At 37.0% G+C, this 20,871-nt stretch overlaps 4 protein-coding genes and 1 long non-coding RNA gene across 5 annotated transcripts; 3 read left to right on the forward strand and 2 right to left on the reverse strand.

Annotated features, from left to right (window-relative positions):
- Positions 1-1,128: 1,128 nt before the first annotated feature.
- On the reverse strand, positions 1,129-7,752 carry LOC120342486 (aspartyl aminopeptidase-like). The gene is made up of 6 exons (XM_039411325.2): positions 6,951-7,752; positions 6,383-6,528; positions 5,555-5,775; positions 4,677-4,832; positions 3,655-3,815; positions 1,129-3,197 (listed from the first exon to the last, which is right to left on the reverse strand). Exons 1-6 carry the CDS (start codon positions 7,385-7,387, stop codon positions 2,909-2,911), a joined length of 1,410 nt encoding a protein of 469 aa, XP_039267259.2. The 5' UTR covers positions 7,388-7,752; the 3' UTR covers positions 1,129-2,908.
- Positions 7,753-11,616: 3,864 nt separating this feature from the next.
- On the forward strand, positions 11,617-12,796 carry LOC144420893 (uncharacterized). The gene is made up of 2 exons (XM_078110725.1): positions 11,617-12,411; positions 12,473-12,796. Exons 1-2 carry the CDS (start codon positions 11,617-11,619, stop codon positions 12,794-12,796), a joined length of 1,119 nt encoding a protein of 372 aa, XP_077966851.1.
- A 193-nt stretch (positions 12,797-12,989) lies between these two features.
- On the forward strand, positions 12,990-14,159 carry LOC144420894 (uncharacterized). The gene has a single exon (XM_078110726.1). It carries the CDS (start codon positions 12,990-12,992, stop codon positions 14,157-14,159), a length of 1,170 nt encoding a protein of 389 aa, XP_077966852.1.
- A 37-nt stretch (positions 14,160-14,196) lies between these two features.
- On the forward strand, positions 14,197-15,816 carry LOC144420895 (uncharacterized). Its single transcript, XM_078110727.1, has one exon. It carries the CDS (start codon positions 14,197-14,199, stop codon positions 15,814-15,816), a length of 1,620 nt encoding a protein of 539 aa, XP_077966853.1.
- A 1,070-nt stretch (positions 15,817-16,886) lies between these two features.
- Positions 16,887-20,271, reverse strand: LOC120342749 (uncharacterized). Its single transcript, XR_013474823.1, has 4 exons — positions 20,167-20,271; positions 18,890-18,983; positions 17,844-18,128; positions 16,887-17,649 (listed from the first exon to the last, which is right to left on the reverse strand). It is a non-coding gene; the product is annotated as an uncharacterized LOC120342749 (long non-coding RNA).
- Between the last annotated feature and the right edge of the window lie 600 nt (positions 20,272-20,871).

The raw sequence follows: 20,871 nt of genomic DNA on the forward strand, positions 1-20,871 counted from the left end.
TCAATGTTCATTTTAATTTCCAACTCGACACAGGGGGCGGATGAAACAAATCCAAAAAGCAAACAATCCATAGAATGAACACAAAAGTTTGAGCCATATTTGTTGCGTGTTACCATGATTCTTAAGATAACATTGTGCTTCCTTAGTGAATTTGCTTTGTTAAAACCGTCTTATCAATTTTTCTCTCAGTGAATAAATATGAAATTTCTATCCTGCACGTGTGAAAATTATGGGGATTATTGGTATATGTAGACCTAAGTTTCGACTTTTCCTTCCATTTGGGGTTAGTTAGTGTAAGAAAATGGGCTATTTTCAAGTTTTCGTATCCTGTTCACACTACAGATGTCCCTTGGCCGATTGCTTTCACATTTATCCTGCAAAGATAGCTAGTCTTACTACTTATATCATTTTTAGTATTTTGGGGGCAATCTGGAGCTGGTTGTTCCAGCCCTAAATTTTAAGAAAATTAGCATGTAGACAAAATTGCAGTACATTGTTGATCAAATTAACACGATGCTGGTTGTTACCATACAGCATACACACATGGGCCCTCGGTGACGCAACCGGTCTTGCACAGGACCTTCGCAAAATATGATCAACCATTATTGAATTATTTTTCTGTGTTGAATCAAATGTTGACTTTGCTTGTGATAATAAAAACTCTCCCACTGATAGAGATTGGAAAATATTGGGGATATTTAATTCGTTGAAGTCTTTACTGCTGGACAAACAATTTGCAGCAATTCCGATATTTTCATAAGTGTATTGAAAAAGAAGAAAATAGTGTCAGTCGACTTTAATATATAATTTAAACACAGTCGAGCGTGGATTTTAAACTACTTTCAAATCAAATTTCAGTTAGATATCTGAATAATGGAAAGGTACAACGGTTTAAGTTGCTATGTCTACGATTTGTTCATCTGTACTTTTGGCAATGAGCTTTGCAAAATATTAATTTTTCGAAAACGAATTACCGGACTCGCTATCGATATCATGTGCGACTACTTTCAACAGTTCACCTATGCTACTCTTTGTCCAAAAGCAATATTAAAACAAAATAATCCATCACTCTAATGATACCCACGTCACATCAAAGAGCCGGTATAGATCAGTATAAATAGCCAAGAATTGATTTGCACACAAATTTAATTGAAAGTAAATATTGCTCAGCAATGAAAGCTAAAATATCCGCATTATATATTGACATATCGCCTACCTGTACCAAAACCAAACTGAGAATTAAGTTGGTGAGTAATTGCTGAAACAGGGGCACAAAATATTTACTGTACTTTAGAATTTGTCTCGAAACGGCAGGTGGTTTGTAATACAGCCAATCCATTTCACCACGAAAATCAATTGCGCACATAACATCATATGATTTATTTTTATCATGAATCGTTGATAACGATCTGATATTTAAAACGTGTCATCAAGCCTTCGTATGAATGACTGATATCAAACGGCAATTTCTAAAGAGTAAGATATGTGTTAATTGAATCGAATCACTACAGCCAAACCACAATTATTTAAACGATTTTTCCTCGGTTATGCTTTTTTAGGGCTTTAGGGTAATCGTGTGGAGAAAGTCATAAGTGGTAGGGAACCCACATCCCAACACGAGTGGGAAGGAATATCATTCATGATTTAAAAATCATTTTCCTATAGATGGTTATTAATAAATTAAAAAAAATCAACTACAATGAATTAGAAAGAAAAATGCATAATTAAAAAACGAACTGTACGTTGAAGGATCCTACAACTATGCTAATTAAAGAATAATAATTAGTACAATGTAGAAAATAAACTTAGTACTTTCTAATTGGCACTCAATGCATTGAACATAACTATATAAAATTGCAAACCACAACTAATTAGCCTTTCTGGTTACATATGTCAGTAAAAGACCCATACGTAAACAACAGATTGACACGTTGTGCAAGCCAGGGGTATGCAACATGCGCCCACAGGTCAAATGCGGCCCCTATGGAAAAATTTTCACCCCGCGGAGAAATGCTAATTTTGTACGGTGTGCGCCCGCGAAACGAGTTTTTCATTTACTTCGATCTGGTACCTGTGATCTTGTGCACACAACGTATGTCATGAGACCAACAACCAAATTTTGGTGCATGCTACCACTAGAAAGCCTAAGTTATTTAAGTTAAGAAAGTTATTTGTTCCAGATCCATGGACTGAACAGATCCATTTCACAGAATGAAGGTTACAGTATATCGCTAAGTACATAACAATGATGAATTATTGAAGTTATAAAATATAACAACAGTGGGGGTTAACAAGATATTAGATTTACTGATAGCTTGATATACCTGGGACCAAAGTCATTGATTCATAAAGCCTCAAAACCAATGTGAACTAAAAGACATGACAGCATATAAAATAGAATTTGGGTATAAAGTATTTCAAGATTTTTTTTAAAGATGTTTCAAACTACAGCACCAGATGAAGTTTAAAATCACATTTACATTGAGAACAAACTAGGATCTGCAAGATATGGGGAACAGAAAAATCATATCAGTAATGTTCAACGGGGATTCTCAAACAACATGTATATTCATATTTTCAATTCGAACAGATACTAAGGTGAATAAAACTATTGCAAATTTTAAAGTAGTAATATTTAAAACACCCATTGAATAATTGGTTTACGATTATAGAACTTACAAATTGGGAAGGAACCCCTAACCTGGTGAAATCTACATTACAAGTGATTCCAAGTCTCATTTATGTTAAAATCATGAATAATGACATTAATATTAAGAATCTGGAATTAATTTATAATTGGTATGATATACTGAACTTATAGTAGCGATCTATTTACTTGAAGTAATTATCATTCTGATAACTGGCAACATACAAATTTGAAATCCTTCGACGGGAATATATCACAGAGTTAATCAAGATTCATTTTTGCTTCAATTTGAGGAAAATTCTTGAAGAAAGACAGAAACAACTTTTCACATTGTGATATTGCGCTTGCTCCACACATTTCTCGACATGAATGCATTGATAACATTGCAGCTCCAAGATCACAAGTACGAAGGCCAAGCTTTGCTGAAAGTATCGGACCTATGGTGGAACCACATGGTGAATCATTTCGAACCATGACATCCTGAGTACTGATACCAGCTATTCGTGCGGCCTCTCTGATTACAGCAGCTGTAACCACGGTTGTTGCGTACCTGGGGAATACATAATTAGAAGTTATTATGAATATGGAATACATAATGCTGTTCAGTTTCATGAAAATTCAGTTTCTATAAAAATATATAGGGTAATGTTCATGCAAATTACTCTGTTCTGAACACATATAAATTCAGACGAAATTACAGCAGTAGACAAAATTAGCTTATGTCACATTTTAGAGTTTTGAGAAAATCATCTTTTTGTAATTCTCAGATCGATAAAGTTAAACTCACAAATGGACATAAAGCACTATCTATAATTACAACCAAACACGTATAGCATTGAAACCCAGACCAAAAGATGACAAACTCCTGGTCAATAATGACAGAATATAAAAATGTACATTTTTGAAAAATGTGTCATCAGCTAATTTGGTATTACCATGGCAATATCTAGTACCTATGTTCTATTCGAAAACATTATTTTTGAATGTTTTTGAAGATATATTCTTACTTCTGATTATTATTGATTTTGATAACAGGGCCACCATGTAACGATGGACGCAAGTTTTCTTCGTGTTTGTCAAAATAGTTTGGATGAATTGCGTGAGCTGCATCAGCACTGATCATGAAAGACTTTGGCACACTCTCCTCAAATGCTGTAGGATTTTCTGCCTAAAATTGTTTCAAAGAAATATTTTAAAGAAATGAAGTTTGCTAAATAGCATATATTTGATATTACATATTAGATAATATTATTTCAGAAGGAAGCTAGAATTTAGTTTGGCCAATTGAAGTAACACTGATTAAAAAAATAAAACTCACAGATTTTCTAGGGTGACTGTGATAAAAGGATTAGAGGCATGAAATACAGGTACTCCCGTAGTGTGTGTATTAGGTTAGGGTTAGGCCATAATTTTGTTGCGATTTTCCTTATTTCAGTTCTATTACGAGTTCGAGGACTGTCTGTGTTAGCCAATTGAATATACAACTGCCCATAGGTTTCAGTTCCTTTACACAACTTGATGTAAAGTATATCTAATAACAAATATATATTCTTTCAATGTGAAATGGGAATATACTATTGAGCTACGATTTCATGTACTTAGTATTCCTTCCGAATTGAGACCAGACTTGGCAGTAAATATTTGAAGGTAGTAGTATTGAAGGTTAACACAAATTTTTCGGTGATCCCGAAGTATGCGAACCAAGATGGCGGACATCGGAACGTAACAGGTTAGGGTTAGGCAATAATTTTTTTCCAATTTTCCTTATTTTAGTCCTATTATCAGTTCGAAGACTAGCCAAGAGTCTCCCGTAGTATTTATACCTAAAATTATGGCCTAACCCTAACCTAGTACACATATTACATTCCGATGTCCGCCATCTTGGTTTGCATACTTCGGGAGCCCCAATTTTTTTTTGTACTAGCGGAAATTGTTTTGAAAATTGTTGTAAAGTGACAGATTCACAAATCCTGAATCATATTGAAAGTGCAAGATTGATAGGTATATCTACGTATAGATTTATATTTACAGAGTTTGAAATTCTTCTCATTATATATTCAGTGATGGAAGATCCTGCACCCTGTGCGCTTGACGATCCGACTTCTTCATTGTCGTACAAACAAATCATTCTAATGTTCGGCTCATTTGCCAGAGATTCCTCATCACTGCATGAATCAATGAGAGCCTTGAAAAAATAAAAATTTTTGTGAGGCAACTTGCTGGAGAAATGACCATCATGTGGAGGTAGCAACACCATCTGTATGAACAACCATCAGGATAGGATAGGATTTACATATTTATCCCGGAGGAGAGGAAAGCCTACAAGATCATATGGCGAACCACGGCCTCTCGTCCAGTTACCAGTCCATGTCGTGTATGGGATTAGTTAGCCAGTTTGAGAAGCATGGACTTGATGGTGGAGGAAGCCGTAACTGATCGGCGGTTTTGTGAAACACCCTGCGACAACGAAGAGTCCAGCAATACTCTCGCACATAACTATCCCTGCATAGGATATAAGCCTGTGAATCCACGCAGGGTAATCAGAGATGCATTGGCGAGCGTATTCGTAACAGATAGCACGATGTGCCACACCGCCGAGCCTTCTTAATGAGCAAAGCAATAAAAATGGAACAACTAGATTTATCCCTCTGTTGTCATGAAAAGCATGCAGTTCAAGTTTGAGGTTTTTTTAAAAGCAACACTGCTGTACTGCATTTGCATTTCTGTACTAAATGTTGCTTGCTATTGAACTATCAGTATAATTATTCACAATTGCGTCTCCTAAAATGAAACACACACTATATTGCTGCTTGGAACTGTGGCATAATAAACAATTGGTAGCCCTTACCCATGATGTCAAATATTCATGCGACTTCAAGTTATGGAAAGTTTCTAAAAAAGCCAAACCTGAAGAGCTGGGTATGTACTCGACAAATTATCGAGCCGCGGAGAAAAGATCAACTCATCGAATGCTCCTCCGATAACAGAAGGTTGATGATCAGCCAAATAAAGATCCAAATCAACAATAAAATCAGGATCAACAGATAATTCTTTGCTCAGAAGTTGAGTCAACACAGGATGATGCTTAGATTGACAAGAACTGCTGCCTGCTTTCTTCACCACTGCAGCTATTAATTAGAAAATATAGCATTGAAATTAAACCAAACTACAAAAAGCAAACTTGAGACCAGATGCAGAAAATGTGATGCACTTTGCACTTTTTTCAACTTGAAAATCTGCTCTGATCACTCAAATTTTAAATGAAGATGAATGGGAAATATGCGATTTCACTTCATCGCAGTGCTGGGTTCAAATTATTTTTTCTATAAGGTCACACGCACTTACTCGAAAATGATGATCTCCAAACGAAGTTACCGGTGACTAATAAAGTGTCAAGAGCTTCTGAGACTATAAATCATTATATTGTAGAATTGTACGTTATTGAATTTAAGTCTGAATCCTAGCAAATTTTGAGGTTAGAGCACCAAGTCGATTCACTGCCTTTCAGAGTCGCGAGTCAGCTCACTCCTGTTTAAATCATACTCGAATAATGGTACATTTCATAATAAACAATGAAATTGATGAATAGGTGACATAATGAGACTATTTCAACTTTAAAGCGATGTTATTTTGTTATTGAAAATTTCAATAGTGCATGCTTATTGTGCACATCAGGAAATGAACAGATTAACTATTATATGATAATATCATATATATCTTCAAGTTGTTCCTTACTTTTGTTTAATTGATATTCAGCCTGTGTTGCAAGGATTGGGACCATATGAAGTTCTTTATTGATTGAAAACCTATCATTCATTTCTCTTTGTAAATGGATAGCAAGATGAGGAATTCGCAGAATTGGACGATCTATATGAACTAACCTGACAATGTGAAAAAATCAAAAATGAAACTTCTTGGAAAACTTTGAGGTAAAGCAGAATGATATGCAATAAAATTTGTTCACTATTTGTCAAATAAAATAGAATGGAGCTAAATTGTTCAAAGAATTCAGACTACTATTTTTCCTATAAAATTTGGTCTTTTTAGCAATAAAATCATGACTTGCATTAAATTTTATCACGAAAAATTTACTCATTTACAGATTTAAGATATATCAAATTAATTGTGAAGCATAACATAAGAATTGAATAAGAAAGTAACGTTAATCGTCAAAATGGTGTAAAAAAGGCTTTTAGAGATAAAATGAATCAATTGTTAACATAATACTGAAATATAAGATGCAACAAGAATGCTATAAAAAAATAGATGATTAAAATTCATTTGCATGAATCAGATAACAAACCTTTGTTCAATTTTAGCTCCATTTTCCGTTGAAACAATCACTCTTCCTGCCAATTTAAGGTCACGATCGAACCAACTCCCCCAATTTCCCCCTCCATAAGTTTCGACCCCAACTTGCACATATCCAAACTTTTCTCGTGCACTTTTCACTTTAACTCTAGGACACGGACTGTCAGTGTGAGCCCCAACTATACTGAAGCCATTTCCCCCAACATATTTACCACCAACAGCAAATGCAATGATAGTAGACTGATTCCTGGTTACAAAATATTTGGATTTTTGTGACAAGCTCCATTTGTCGCGTTCTCGGAGCTCTTGAAATCCTGCTTTGAGGAGCCGAGTTTTGCATTCCTGTACCGCATGCATGGGAGATGGCGATGCGTTTACAAACTCTAAAAACTTCTTCGCCGAACTCAGCATGGTATCTCTTTGATTCATTTTGCCAATTTCTCAATTCACACTAGTCTACAACTGCATCAGAAGATACTAGGCAATTATTGTAACAAATCGCAATCAAGACTGCAAGTTGCAACGTCCGCAAGCAAATTCGTCGAGTAAGCAAATATTCCCAGCGACAAGCGCTAATCAAACAAACAGCTTGAACAACCTTCGCCCACTGTGAGAAGAGCTCTTGACTAAACAATGTTTTTAAAGGTTGAGAATTTTAATATTCATACCGCAGTATCGAATAATTATACCAAAATTGTTTTTGTTCCATATCGTATCTAATAATAATAAAGAATGTCAAAAAAAGCGCGTCCTGCGCCCCAACTCAGGCTGAGTATGAGAAGCACACGCCAATGCAGTGAAGAGCTATTCAAACAAGTTCCCAAAGTTTTACCTATAAATTGCCCCGTATCAGACTTCGATATACTTCGGAAAAAAAGGCAAAGGTATACGTTCTACCATATATTTTTGACACAAAAAACTAATCCTTCATTTCTAGGAGGCAGAATTTAGCTTATGCAACTGATGGCCCGCGGGCCACAATCCGGCCCGCCAAGATATTAAGTGTGACCCTTGTCAATACTCTGATTTTTCCCCATCAAGCATAAAATCTTAATCCAACAGTTTATGTTTGAAAAGGCGCTCATGTGGACATAAATACATGTACTTTTGTTCTTGTCGCTGCGTTAAATCTTTCGCCGTTTTGCCCGGTGCGGTTATTACTATGAGGCTAAGGTAAGCGATAGCCGCAGTCTCTTCTGTTGCCTTTCCCGCTATTTTTTTGTGTGTCCCAGCTACGTGTCTGAAGTGAAGGTTATATGGCCCGCCAACAAAATATGTTGCACACCCCTGACTCATGAGAAGGTCGCTATTGGGAACTCGCAAAAAGCCATCCTAGTCTGGAGTACCTACAATCAAACACCTAGCAAAGTTTAAACTTCGAGCCGCAAGTCAAATCAATTTGCCATGCCACAGCTTCAAGTCATAAGAGAGGTTAATATACGTTGAAACTATTATTTCCACTTTTCTTTAATTCAGTTATTTTGAAAGAATTGAATTTGAAAACGGCAAGTCATATTTAACGTTTCTTGGAGTTGTAAAGATTTTGCCCATGGGGTAACTCATTGCCATCTATACGAAATAAAGCATAATGGTTCGTTTCATTCCTCTAGTTCCTGTTATTATTCTGTTGTTCTTTTAATGATTTTATATTTCGAGTTAAATTAAAATTGTTTTTTCGCTATTTTCTGCTTGAAATCAGTATCAATGTGTTGCTGACTGGATGATTCACTGAGTCTTTTGCGACCCCTAATAAATTGCTACGTGTAGCGGTCATGATTCTAAACGGTGACCGCTATTATTGTAACTAAACTGGCAACGGTAACTCAGGGCATTGAACCCTGACCATTTTGGTGTTGGCGGGATCTCTTTCGGCGTGAGCCGCTTGGAGGTAGGACGTATAAATTTGTATCTTAATCAATCGGGGGACTTTTGGTATTATTAATTAGGACTTTTGGTATTATTAATTAGGCGTAGTTTAAATTTACATCATATAATTCTATTTTCCTGTTTCATATAGTTATTATTGGTCCCTCCTGTGTAATAGCACTGTATTTTACCGGATTACTGTTTGACAACTATTTCATCATTATTTGGCTAGGCTACTATTTTGACTCAACAATAAACATCTTTGGACAATCGTTTCGAACTTTGAAAGGAACTCAGACAGAACCGCGTCATCAAAAATAAAGTGCCTGTACGATCTATTTATTCCAATCACCCTAACGAGCACATCGCCATCGTATGGTGCTGAGCCGTTATAGTAAAATACATCATCAAACCGCGGGAGGACATTGTCAAAATCTGCAAGTGTTGCAGTAAAGTATTGTGGGGTGTACCCACAGACCCAACACATTGTCAAAGTCTGCAAGTGTTGCAGCAAAACGTCATATAATCAGTAATTTGTGCTGCTGAGAAGGCCGTGTAGGCCTATTGTAATCAGCTGCAATTAGATACCGTAACGACCAACACCATGTCAACAAAATCTAGAGAAAGTCAAATTACTGATATAAAAGATGATTTGGATTCCTTGTCACCATGCGAAACTTTAAAAAGCAAACCAATTAAAATGTTCTCTGCTGCTGACAAGTCCGGCTCTACTAGCAGTGAAAATAGCTCTAGCGTCCAACTAGACCAAGGCACAAGAAATAGTGACTCGTTGAAAGCAGCCTTCACTGAAATGGAGAATGACATTTTAGAAGCCATAGCCGACTGCAAATTGTCTTTCGTCACCTGCAAAGATGGTTCTGGAATTCAAGCGGTGTTTCCAAAACTAGTGCAGTATAAGTCAAGTTTATCTTCAATTGTCAAGGATATGAAGAACATTTTATTGGAGACTGATTTGATTAATTTCACACGTCGTTATCAACAATGTATTGAAAATATTATACAAGTTTCTGAAACTGCTAGTGCGAAAATATTAGAACTAGATGAACGATCCCAATGTTCTCAATCATATCGCCCAACTTCAAAGCGGCACCGTTCTGCTCGAACTGTAAGCAGCGTGACATCAACAATGTCTGGGGAAAGCAAAGTTTCAAGCAAAAAAGAATTCTTCGACTTGCAAAAAGATGTGGCAGCAATGGAGGCTACGAGAGGCATTCGTAAACACCAATTTGATCTTCAGATTCAAAAAGAGATAGCAAAAGAGCAAGAAAAGGAACTTCAGATTCAAAAAGAGATAGCGGAGAAAAAAGCCAGGGCGCTAGTTTGTCTTCAAGCTGAAGAGGCCGAAAATCCTTTCAGTGTTGATGTGGATCTAATGAAAGGTGCAAATAATTATTTCAATCAAAATAATAGTTGTTTTAATGCAAATTCAAAATCATCTCCTATTTTAAATGAGGCCCCAGCGTGCATGATTATTGATCCTCAAATTGGGCTAAATAATTCAGATATTTCTAATCATGATCAAATTTCATCCACTGTTGTTGATATTCCCTGCCAAGCATCGAGCTATAGTCCTGTAATCAATCCCCGACCGCCCATTACTAATGTTAGTGCTTCCCAAGAGGCCGTTTCCACTGGTATTGTAAATGTTGGTAGCTTTTCCTTGCCACCCCCTAATGTGAATTCATTCCCATCAGTGCCTACTGTTTCTAATGTATCACAAAATGTTTTTAATGTATCCAGTGTTGCTAGTGCTCCTTTTAACTGTTGTACACAAACCACCACTGTGTCTGCCAATTCAGGCAGCTTACCAACTCATTGTAATGATAATAATATCTCTGTTCCCACTGTGAATAGTGCTGCTCTTCCTCCACAAACCTGCAATCTTTCCCATGACATGACCAATTTAATGAGTAATATTTTATCAGTCCAAAGGGCTCCTGTAGCCAAAGTTAGGGTGTTTGATGGGGATCCATTGCAATATCCACAATGGGAGAGTTCATTTAAAAAGCTAGTCGAGCAAAGGTTGCTTGATGACGCAGATAAAATGAATCTGCTTGAACGTCACTTGACAGGTGAACCCAAAAGTATGGTTGAAGGTTTGTTTTTATTACAATCCGAGAATTCTTATGAAAGAGCTAAAAAGGCCTTAAAAGATCGCTATGGTGATGACAGTGTCATTAGTGTAGCCTTTAGAACAAAACTGGCATCATGGCCTAAAATTGGTCCAAATGATATAAAAGGCATGTTGGCATTTTCTGATTTCCTTCAGCAAATTGTTGAGGTTAAAAAGGTTGTAGAGGATTTAAAAATTCTCGATTTTCCCTCAGAGCTATGTGTGTTAATCAAAAGAGTTTTGCCCCCCTTCATTGTTTAACAGGTGGAAAGAGTCAGTTTATGTATGGAAGTGTAAGTTTAATGTAAACACCTCTGATAACTTGAAGGTAAACTGCCCCAAATACCCTCCATTTGAGGAGTTTGCAAAATTTATTTTAAAGCGTGCCTCAGTGATGCATTGTCCTGAGATGACAGTTTTTGATGAGAATCTCAACCCGTCCAAGTATAATACTGAGCAAAATAGTAAGTCTAATCATTCGAGATATGGTCATCGAATGAATAAAAATTCCTTTAGCACTAATGTTTCACGAGATAGTTGCTTGCATTGTAATGGGCCTCACAAAATTGGTGATTGTCAAACATTCTTACGAATTTCTTTGGTAAAAAGAAGGAAACTGTTCTGGGATAATTTTTTATGTTATTCTTGCGGAGTGAAAATGTCCAAGGGTCATAGTGCAAAGTCATGCAAAAACGTGGCTTCTTGCAGAAAGTGCAATAAGGGCCATTTGACATGTTTTCATGTTGACAATAAGCCAGAACAGACTGAAAGTAACCAATCTTTCTGTTCTGAAGTATGCTCAATAGTTGACCAACATGATGGTGTAGACCAATCCATGGTTATCCCAGTATGGGTCAAAGGTAACACTTCAAAAGAAGTGTTATGTTACTGTCTGCTTGATGGCCAGTCTAATACAAGTTTTATCACAGGTGAGTTGCAACAGCAACTGGGGTTAAAGGGTGTTGACACCCAGATATCATTATTCACTATGTCCAGCCGTAATGACTTAATTCGTTGCAAGGTTTTTAAAAATATTCAAGTCTCTAGTTATGATCATAAAGATATTATATCTGTTCCCAGAGCATATACCCGAGATGAGATCCCTGTCAAGAGATCTCAAATTCCCAAATCTGAAGTCCGCAAAAAGTGGAAACATCTAGCTGATGTAGCCAAGCACTTAATGCCATATATGCCAGATCTCCCTGTTTCTATGCTTATAGGCAGCAATGCACCAAATGCTATCAGACCTCGAGATATAATAGCCGGCCTAGAAACTGAGCCATATGCTCAAAGATCCATACTTGGATGGGGTGTTGTTGGGAAAGTTTGCCATGGTGATAATGATTGCTATGTAAGTCATAGGATGCTAGCATGTGGTGCTACTTCCAAAGTCGATCCCGGGGAGAAGTTTGTCTTCTCTACTAAAGTAAAAGAAGTATTACTTCCCAATCAGGTGTGTTCGATGTTTAATGCTGATTTTGTTGAGCACTGTGGCAATCAACAAAATATGTCAGGGTCTAAAAATTCTCTCAGATGGCATCACTAAAAAGGATGGCCATTACAAACTTCCATTACCTTTACGATCCCAACAAATCAACCTTCCAAATAATTTGCCTCTTGCTCAAAAAAGACTTGGGCAGCTGAAGAAGCGTATGCTTCGAGATCAGAAGTACAAAAATGATTATTATAAATTTATGTCGGACATCATTGAGAATTATGCTGAACGGGTGCCTGATGATGAAGTAAGTTTGAGCAATGGTAGTGTGAATTATGTTCTTCATTTGGGTGTGTATCATCCAAAGAAACCTGATAAAATTCGTGTTGTGTTTGACTGTTAAATATGGTGGTGTGTGTTTGAATGATTATTTGCTTCCTGGGCCTGACCAGATGAACAGTCTTTTGGGTATTTTGCTCAGATTTCGTATGGAGAGAGTGGCTGTGAAGTGTGATATTAAAGCATTTTTTCATCAATTTTTAGTTGATGAACCGCACCGTGATCTGTTACGTTTTTTATGGTGGGATAATAGTGATATGACTGGTAACTTATGCCATTACAAGTTGAAAATTCACCTATTTGGTGCAATTTCATCACCTGGCTGTGCAAGTTTCGGGTTAAAGCATGCTGCAGATGATGGTGAGTCTTCCTTTGGTAAGGAAGCAGCAGACTTCATTCGTAATGAATTTTACGTTGATGATGGTCTGACTTCAAAGCCAAATGCAGAGGATGCTATTGAGTTGATAAAAAATAGCACAAATTTGTGTTCGAGTGCTGGTTTAAATCTCTGTAAGATAATGTCTAATAGTCGGGAGGTTCTTGAAAGCGTTCCTCAATTGTCTGTGTCTCCTAGTGTGCAGTGTTTGAATCCAAAATCTGATCCCTTACCTGTTGAAAGAGCTCTGGTTGTGGACTGGTTAGTGGAGAGTGATTGCTTGTGTTTTCGTATTGACTCGAAGGTTACTCCTGTTACAAGGAGGGGAATTCTTTCCGCAGTCAGTAGTGTGTATGATCCCATAGGTCTGGTAGCACCAGTCATTCTTGAGGGTAAGAAAATCCTCCAAGCCTTGTGCAAGGATTGTTATGACTGGGACGAACCCATTCCTGAGACTTTCAGGGTTAAATGGGAAAAATGGCAAAAGGATCTTTGTCATTTGGTGAATCTGAGAGTAGATCGTTGCTATAAGCCGGTAAATTTTGGTAATATCAAGCATGTGGAACTGCATCACTTTTCTGATGCCTCTGAAAGTGGTTATGGCCAGTGTACATACTTACGTCTGGTTAATGATTGTGGCAAAGCACATTGTGCCCTTGTAATTGGTAAGGCCAGAGTTGCTCCGTTGAAACATGTTACAATTCCCAGGTTGGAATTGACTGCAGCAGTGGTGTCTGCCAGAATGAGTAATTTGGTTAAAACTGAACTAAAATTGAAAAATGCCACAGAGTTTTTCTGGGTCGATAGTATGGTGGTATTGGGGTATATACAAAATGAGAGCAAACGTTTCAATGTTTTTGTGGCTAATAGGGTGCAAACTATCCATAATTTTTCTAGTCCATCATCCTGGCATCATGTACCTACCAAGGCAAACCCGAGTGATGATGCGAGTCGAGGCTTGCAAGCAGACCAGCTAAATGCTGGTTGTAGGTGGTTGAACGGGCCAGAGTTTTTGTGGTGTGAAGGAAAATTTGTTCTTAGTAAAGCCTGAACAGAATGATGAAGTAATTTTAGAAGTGCAGAAGGAGATGAAGGGATGCTCTGTGCATCGAACGATCGCCTTCAAAGCTGACTGTTCTGGCAAAGATTTTGATATCTCTAGACTTAATATTTTCTCATCCTGGTTTAAAGCAAAACGTGCAGTTGCAAACTGTATTAAGTACAAGTATTTGCTCAAGAATCCTAAATCTGCCTTTCAGAAAGTTACTTCTGATGACTTGTGCCAGACGGAAAATTTAATTATATTTTCCCTTCAGCGTTCATTTTTTAGTAAAGATCTAAGTGTACTAAAGAATTCTGATTGCTCAGATCAAGTCTCATTTAAAAACCGGTTTTCAAGATTAGACCCCTTCCTTGATAACTCTGGCATTGTCAGAGTTGGGGGACGAATTCGAAACTCTAGAGAGGAGTTTAAGGTAAAACACCCTGTTGTCTTACCTAGAAAAGGTCATGTCACAAGTATTATTATTCACCATTTTCATGTCCGTGGTGGCCACATGGGTCGTTATATGACTCTAAATGCTATACGGCAATCTGATTATTGGATTTTGGGAGGCACTTCTGCTGTTTCTCAGCAAATACATGCTTGTGTTCCTTGTAAAAAAATTAGAAGTAACCCACATGGCCAGAAGATGGCTGACCTGCCAAAAGATAGGTTTGATTTGGACAGTCCGTTCACATATTGTGGCATGGATATCTTTGGGCATTTTTTTATTAAAGAAAAAAGGTCCATGTTGAAACGATGGGTAATTTTATTCATTTGCTTGTCATCACGAGCTGTACATCTGGAATCTCTGAATTCTATGAGCACAGACTCTTTTATCAATGCTTTGCGTAGGTTCACTGCTCGAAGAGGCCCTGTGAAACAGCTACGCTGTGATTGTGGTAGCAATTTCATTGGTGCAAGTAACGAATTAAGAAAGGCTTATAAGGAATTTGATCAAGTCAAGATCAAAAATTTTCTCTTACAGGGTGAATGTGACTGGGTCGATTTCAAATTTGGGGTGCCAAATTCGAGTCATATGCAGGGTTTTGTTGAAAGGCAGATACGAACTGTTCGTTCTGCCTTGGAGCCCCTGTTTTTACAGTTTGGTCACATATTATGCGAAGAATCATTTCGCACTGTGTTAGTGGAGGCCGAGCAGGTTGTTAATTCGAAACCATTGGCGGTTGCTAATTTGAGTGATCCTCTGGCACCTGAACCACTGACTCCTAACCACATTTTAACACTCAAGCCCAAGGTTTTGTTGCCACCTCCAGGTAATTTCCAAAAGTCTGATCAGTATCTTTCAAAACGATGGAGACGTGTACAATATCTTGTTAATGAATTTTGGTACAGGTACCGACGAGAATGCCTTCACCTTTTGCAAGAAAGACAGAAATGGGTCTTTCCAAAGAGAAATCTTGCTCTGGGTGATATTGTCCATGTTATTGAGGATGGGTCTCCTAGAAATTCATGGAAATTAGGAAAGGTTGTTGAGGTTTTCCCCAGTGGTGATGGGCTAGTACGTAAAGTAAGACTTAAGCTTGCCATAAGTTTGTTAACAACCAATGGTAAGCGGGTTGGGGTCACAGCTTACTTAGACCGGCCTGTACACAAGCTTGTTCTTTTAATTGCCAATGAGGGTTCCAGGTCTGTGGAGGATTGATTGCATTACACCTTTATTGTGTTAGTAACTTGAATTTACTGTGTTAGTAGTTGATTAATTTTATCACTACGTTCTTATTGTGTTAATAATTTTTTGATGTTTTGCTATTTGCATATGTTTTGTGTGTTTCTATTGAACGTAATTGACGGGTTTACAACTTTTCTCACAATTTGATACCTTTGTAATTTTATAAAGTGCTTTCTGTTTTTCTCGTATGTGGGGTTTCCCCGACGGTGGAGCCAATCGTTTTGTAACCTTTATAAAGCGTTTTTATATTTTCGCTTGTTATTACTTGTTTGTGGGGTTTCCCCGGCGGTGGAGCCAATCGTTATGTTTTGACATTATTCAATTTGAAATGCTTAATGGTGCACCGGCGGCGAAGCTTCACTTTGGTTTTCACTGTTGGTTCTTGTTTGTTTTTATTAAATAGAAATCAGTCCCCCTTGTACTTCCATACGAGAGGAACTGATTTGGGGAGCCATGCTGCGGTCATGATTCTAAACGGTGACCGCTATTATTGTAACTAAACTGGCAACGGTAACTTAGGGCATTGAACCCTGACCATTTTGGTGTTGGCGGGATCTCTTTCGGCGTGAGCCGCTTGGAGGTAGGACGTATAAATTTGTATCTTAATCAATCGGGGGACTTTTGGTATTATTAATTAGGACTTTTGGTATTATTAATTAGGACTTTTGGTATTATTAATTAGGCGTAGTTTAAATTTACATCATATAATTCTATTTTCCTGTTTCATATAGTTATTATTGGTCCCTCCTGTGTAATAGCACTGTATTTTACCGGATTACTGTTTGACAACTATTTCATCATTATTTGGCTAGGCTACTATTTTGACTCAACAATAAACATCTTTGGACAATCGTTTCGAACTTTGAAAGGAACTCAGACAGAACCGCGTCATCAAAAATAAAGTGCCTGTACGATCTATTTATTCCAATCACCCTAACGAGCACATCGCCATCGTATGGTGCTGAGCCGTTATACTACGAGTCAATATTTTCCTTTTTTGTTAGTTTTTTTATGTATGTTTATTTTTTTGCATTGATTTCTGGACAATGGAAATAAATATCTGAACCAATTAGGTTTAACGATGCCTTCAGTGCCTTTCAAATAGTCGCGCACCTGATAACAGAATTTAACATCTATAATGTATAAATAACCTTTTGTGTGTATCATACTGACATTTATGAGCTTTGTAACCAGTGTTCCCTCCAAGAAAATATTACACTTCGCAATTGTTTATTTCAGTGAACATGAATATTTTAAGGCTGAGCAGAGTCCCAAATGATTAACACATTTAACCCAAAAAGCAATTCTTTGTTATCATTTTTTTTTAATGTTTATACACTTTGTCGGTGTTTATTGCTGGCATTGCATGCTTGGCTTTTGAAATAGCTCTTTCCAGATGATTCAGCAGAAATCCAGGTACTTGGACGTAACAGATACATGTGTGACTTCACAATAAACAGTGGTAACGAAAATACTAGTGAACATGAAACGGGCATTTTAGCGATGCGTTTGAAAGTATGGCAAGCCACGCTTTAAAAACGTGATGTTACAGGTGAGCGAGAATGCAATTTCACTGCGCAAATGGTCTGGTGGTAATGCGCGATGGCGCAGTTGCGCAACTTAGAGGGAGCCTTGCTTGTAACTTTGATTCACTATTTTTCCTTTTTCAACCTCTATTTTTCTTGATTTCGTAGCATATTTAGATTTGTGGCGCAGTCGTTACCCAGTAATTTTTCAACTGCCTGTAATTCTACCACACGTTGTCATATTCAATCGTAGAGATGCGATTCAGAAGAGATGTAAAATCTGAAGGAAAAAGAAGTTAATCAAGTTTCTAAGAATCTCATACAAACGGTCGAGAGACTATATCCTCGCATTTTGTGACACATCTGCGAACTAAATGTACAAATGGAGACTTAAAGAATTTTTCGAGAAATCATACCGTGTAAAAAAATAGCGGAGAATTGTATATGTACACTTACTGTACTGTACTTGCTTACCTAGACTCAAAGCCGTATATTATCATTATTGTACATGGGCATCACTTGATTTGATTAGTTGGCAGAACAGACATAAAAAATGACGCAATAGCGTCATCTAGCAGTCTCCGATGTTGCCCATTCATCACGGAATTCCTCAAGGTAGTGTGTTAGGTCCTCTTGGTTTCTTAATTTACATAAATGATCTGTCTAACTGCTCCAATTTCTTGAGCAAATTGTTTGCTGATGATGCTTGCCTGCTCTACAGTGCAAAAGATCCGAGTATTCTCCAAGACAAGGTGAACACTGAAATGAATAAAGTATATGATTGGATGACTTCCAATAAACTTACTGTGAATATACAAAAATCCAAAGTCATGTTATTCGGCCACAAATCTCTAGCCAGACATGCGAACATCTCAATCAAAATTACAGGTCTCCCTCTTGAAATTGTTCACTCTTATAAATACCTTGGCCTCACTATTGACAATCAATTAAAATGGAACTTTCATACCAATGAATTGCATAAGAAATTGTCAAGATCAGTCGGGATCCTAGGGAAGTTAAGGCATTATGTAAACGACTCGACTCTGCGAACAGTATATTTGGCTCTTTTTCAATGTCATATCCAATATGCATTAGCTGCATGGGGTTCCGCTACCAAAACAAACTTGAATAAATTAGAGATTTTACAAAATAGGGCTGTTAGAATTCTCTGTAGGGCATCTATTCGTTCTAACCTGAATATCCTATACCACAAGACCAGGGTTCTAAAATTGTCCGACATCTATAAACTAGAGATTTCTAAACTTATGCACCAATTTAACAACAACCAATTGCCCCCAGCTTTTGCTGACTATTTCGTCATGCTTAGTAACGTGCATGAGCATAATACACGCTCATCGACTAAATCCAATTTATTTGTCCCTCGATTTTCATCAAGCAAATGCCAAAACTCCTTGAAATACAGGGGAGTTGTAATTTGGAATAGCATAGGTCAAAGCCTTCGTCATTCATCTTATGACACCTTTAAATTTAAATACAAAAAATTCATGCTTTCCCTTTACCATTCTGCTGCCTTTTCATCCAATTAAAGTGGATCCAGAACTTTCTTCGCCTTTGCCAGCTCCACTGTCGACTTGATCCAGTGATCCAGAGTACCTGAAATATATAATTTTGGAATTCATCGTGTAATCAAACAAATATTTTTACCTTTGTATGTTACATGGACCCAGCCTTACAAAAAGTATTTACTGTATTTTTAATTTCACCCAATATATCAAAGGGCGAGCTTTTGCTAAAATATTGACCTAAATCAAAAATTTTAGGTATCATTCTCTTATTAAAGGACAATTGTCCTGCTATATGCATTTACAATCAGTCATGCTTCCAATGCAAAGCTCATATTGTCTTTTCTCACCATGACCTCTTTATTACCTTTTTAGTCCTTTTTACCTTTTAGTCCTTTTTAGTGCTGGGTCGTATGACTCAGCATTATTTTATGTTTTGAATTCATCGATGCGCATCTTAAACACCAGATGTCGCTAATGAGCCTTCTTCTGAATGAATCGTACTGGCGGTTCTTGTAGTGTGGTTATTTACAATTAAATTTATTTCGAATCTATTGTCTTTCCATGATTTGTGCATTTTATTTCGGATCTATTGTTGTCTTTCCATGATTTTTGTATTTTTGAAGATAATTTTTCCTTTTTTGTTGTCGAATCCACTGTTGTCTTTCCATGATTTGTGTATTTTATTTCGAATCTATTGTTGTATTTCAATGATTTGTGTATTTCTGAAGATAAATTTTCGTTTTTTTGTTGTTCTATATGCTTCATTGCTATATTTGCTGCTTTAATACAGCACCAAGGTGTCGCTGACTAGATGACTCATTGAGTCTATTCGCGACCCCGCGTCAATTGCAATGAATCAATGTTTTTCGTTTTTTCAATTTACTGCGTTTTCTTTTGCCTCATATTGATTCTTGCATGACGAAATAAAATATCTGAATCTGAATCTATTACCTATTTACTACTATGAATTGTTTCTTTTTACATATTTTATTCATCTCTGATTGACCCACTGTGTGAATGAGAGGATATCATGTAAGAAGAAACCATGCATAGTTCATGCACTGTGATGTCATGTAATATAGTCAGTTATATATTGGTAATATTTGAGCCTGATCTATGTTACTAAGATCTTGGTCTCTGGCACCCTTAATAACATCATTTTAATGTTAAACCATATTCGATTGTAAATTTTTTTTAATTTTTTATCTTTGTACATTTGGCATCGTTATGTCATAAACTGACTGACATTAGATTTTTAACAATCTACCTACCTTTGCTTTTTCCATGTTCTGTATGAAGTGGTTAGTTCCACATGAAATTTAATCCTACCTTGATCTTGTAGAATACCATTTATTCATTGATCATGTGCCTTCCAGCAATGACATTAAACAACATGATGCGCAACTCCGGCATTTTTGTCCGAAGATCGTATTCGATAGCACGCTCCAATGCACATACTTGACGAGACGAAAACGAGCGGATGTGTGCTGCTTTCAAGGCGTAGCACGAATGGTGTTCGTGCCTGCTTTGACAGTTGTTGTCGATTTTAATGATATTTTTAAAAGTTGGGGTAAAAAGAAATCGGTAAAAGGTAAGGTGAATACTATTGTTGTATATCACACCCGGGCATCGCACTGTTAAGTACATGTGGGAAAGCCAGCCTTTGTCAAACACTACAAAGTTATTAATTCAGTACGGTACATAGTTGCCCATTTGCCGAAATTACATATTTACTTACTCCTTATGGTTTCAAATAGTTCATGCACCTCCAGTTAGATTTTTTTAATCAGTGAGGATATATACTCATTGTTGATGGCTGCTCATTGTAACATACTATTACGCATTCACTTTTATTTGCGTATTGAATCAAAGTGTTAACAAGTTCACCTAACATTTCACTCATACCGGTCTATATTGTATAGTCTGATTTCTCAAGTATTTGGAGCCACGAATGCTTGTAATTTTCTGACTAAACC

This window comes from Styela clava, chromosome 3 (genome assembly GCF_964204865.1).
Source record: "Styela clava chromosome 3, kaStyClav1.hap1.2, whole genome shotgun sequence".
Taxonomy (NCBI): domain Eukaryota; kingdom Metazoa; phylum Chordata; class Ascidiacea; order Stolidobranchia; family Styelidae; genus Styela; species Styela clava.

Coding starts and splice junctions, on each gene's coding strand:
- LOC120342486 (XM_039411325.2), bottom strand. CDS start 7,387: ATGAATCAAAGAGATACCATGCTGAGTTCGGCGAAGAAGTTTTTAGAG. Junction 4,833..5,554: donor GTACATACCCAGCTCTTCAG/GTTTGGCTTTTT, acceptor TATTTTTTCAAG/GCTCTCATTGATTCATGCAG. Junction 3,198..3,654: donor AAAATCAATAATAATCAGAA/GTAAGAATATAT, acceptor TGTATTCCCCAG/GTACGCAACAACCGTGGTTA.
- LOC144420893 (XM_078110725.1), top strand. CDS start 11,617: ATGTCCAAGGGTCATAGTGCAAAGTCATGCAAAAACGTGGCTTCTTGC. Junction 12,412..12,472: donor AAGTATTACTTCCCAATCAG/GTGTGTTCGATG, acceptor AAAATATGTCAG/GGTCTAAAAATTCTCTCAGA.
- LOC144420894 (XM_078110726.1), top strand. CDS start 12,990: ATGACTGGTAACTTATGCCATTACAAGTTGAAAATTCACCTATTTGGT.
- LOC144420895 (XM_078110727.1), top strand. CDS start 14,197: ATGAAGGGATGCTCTGTGCATCGAACGATCGCCTTCAAAGCTGACTGT.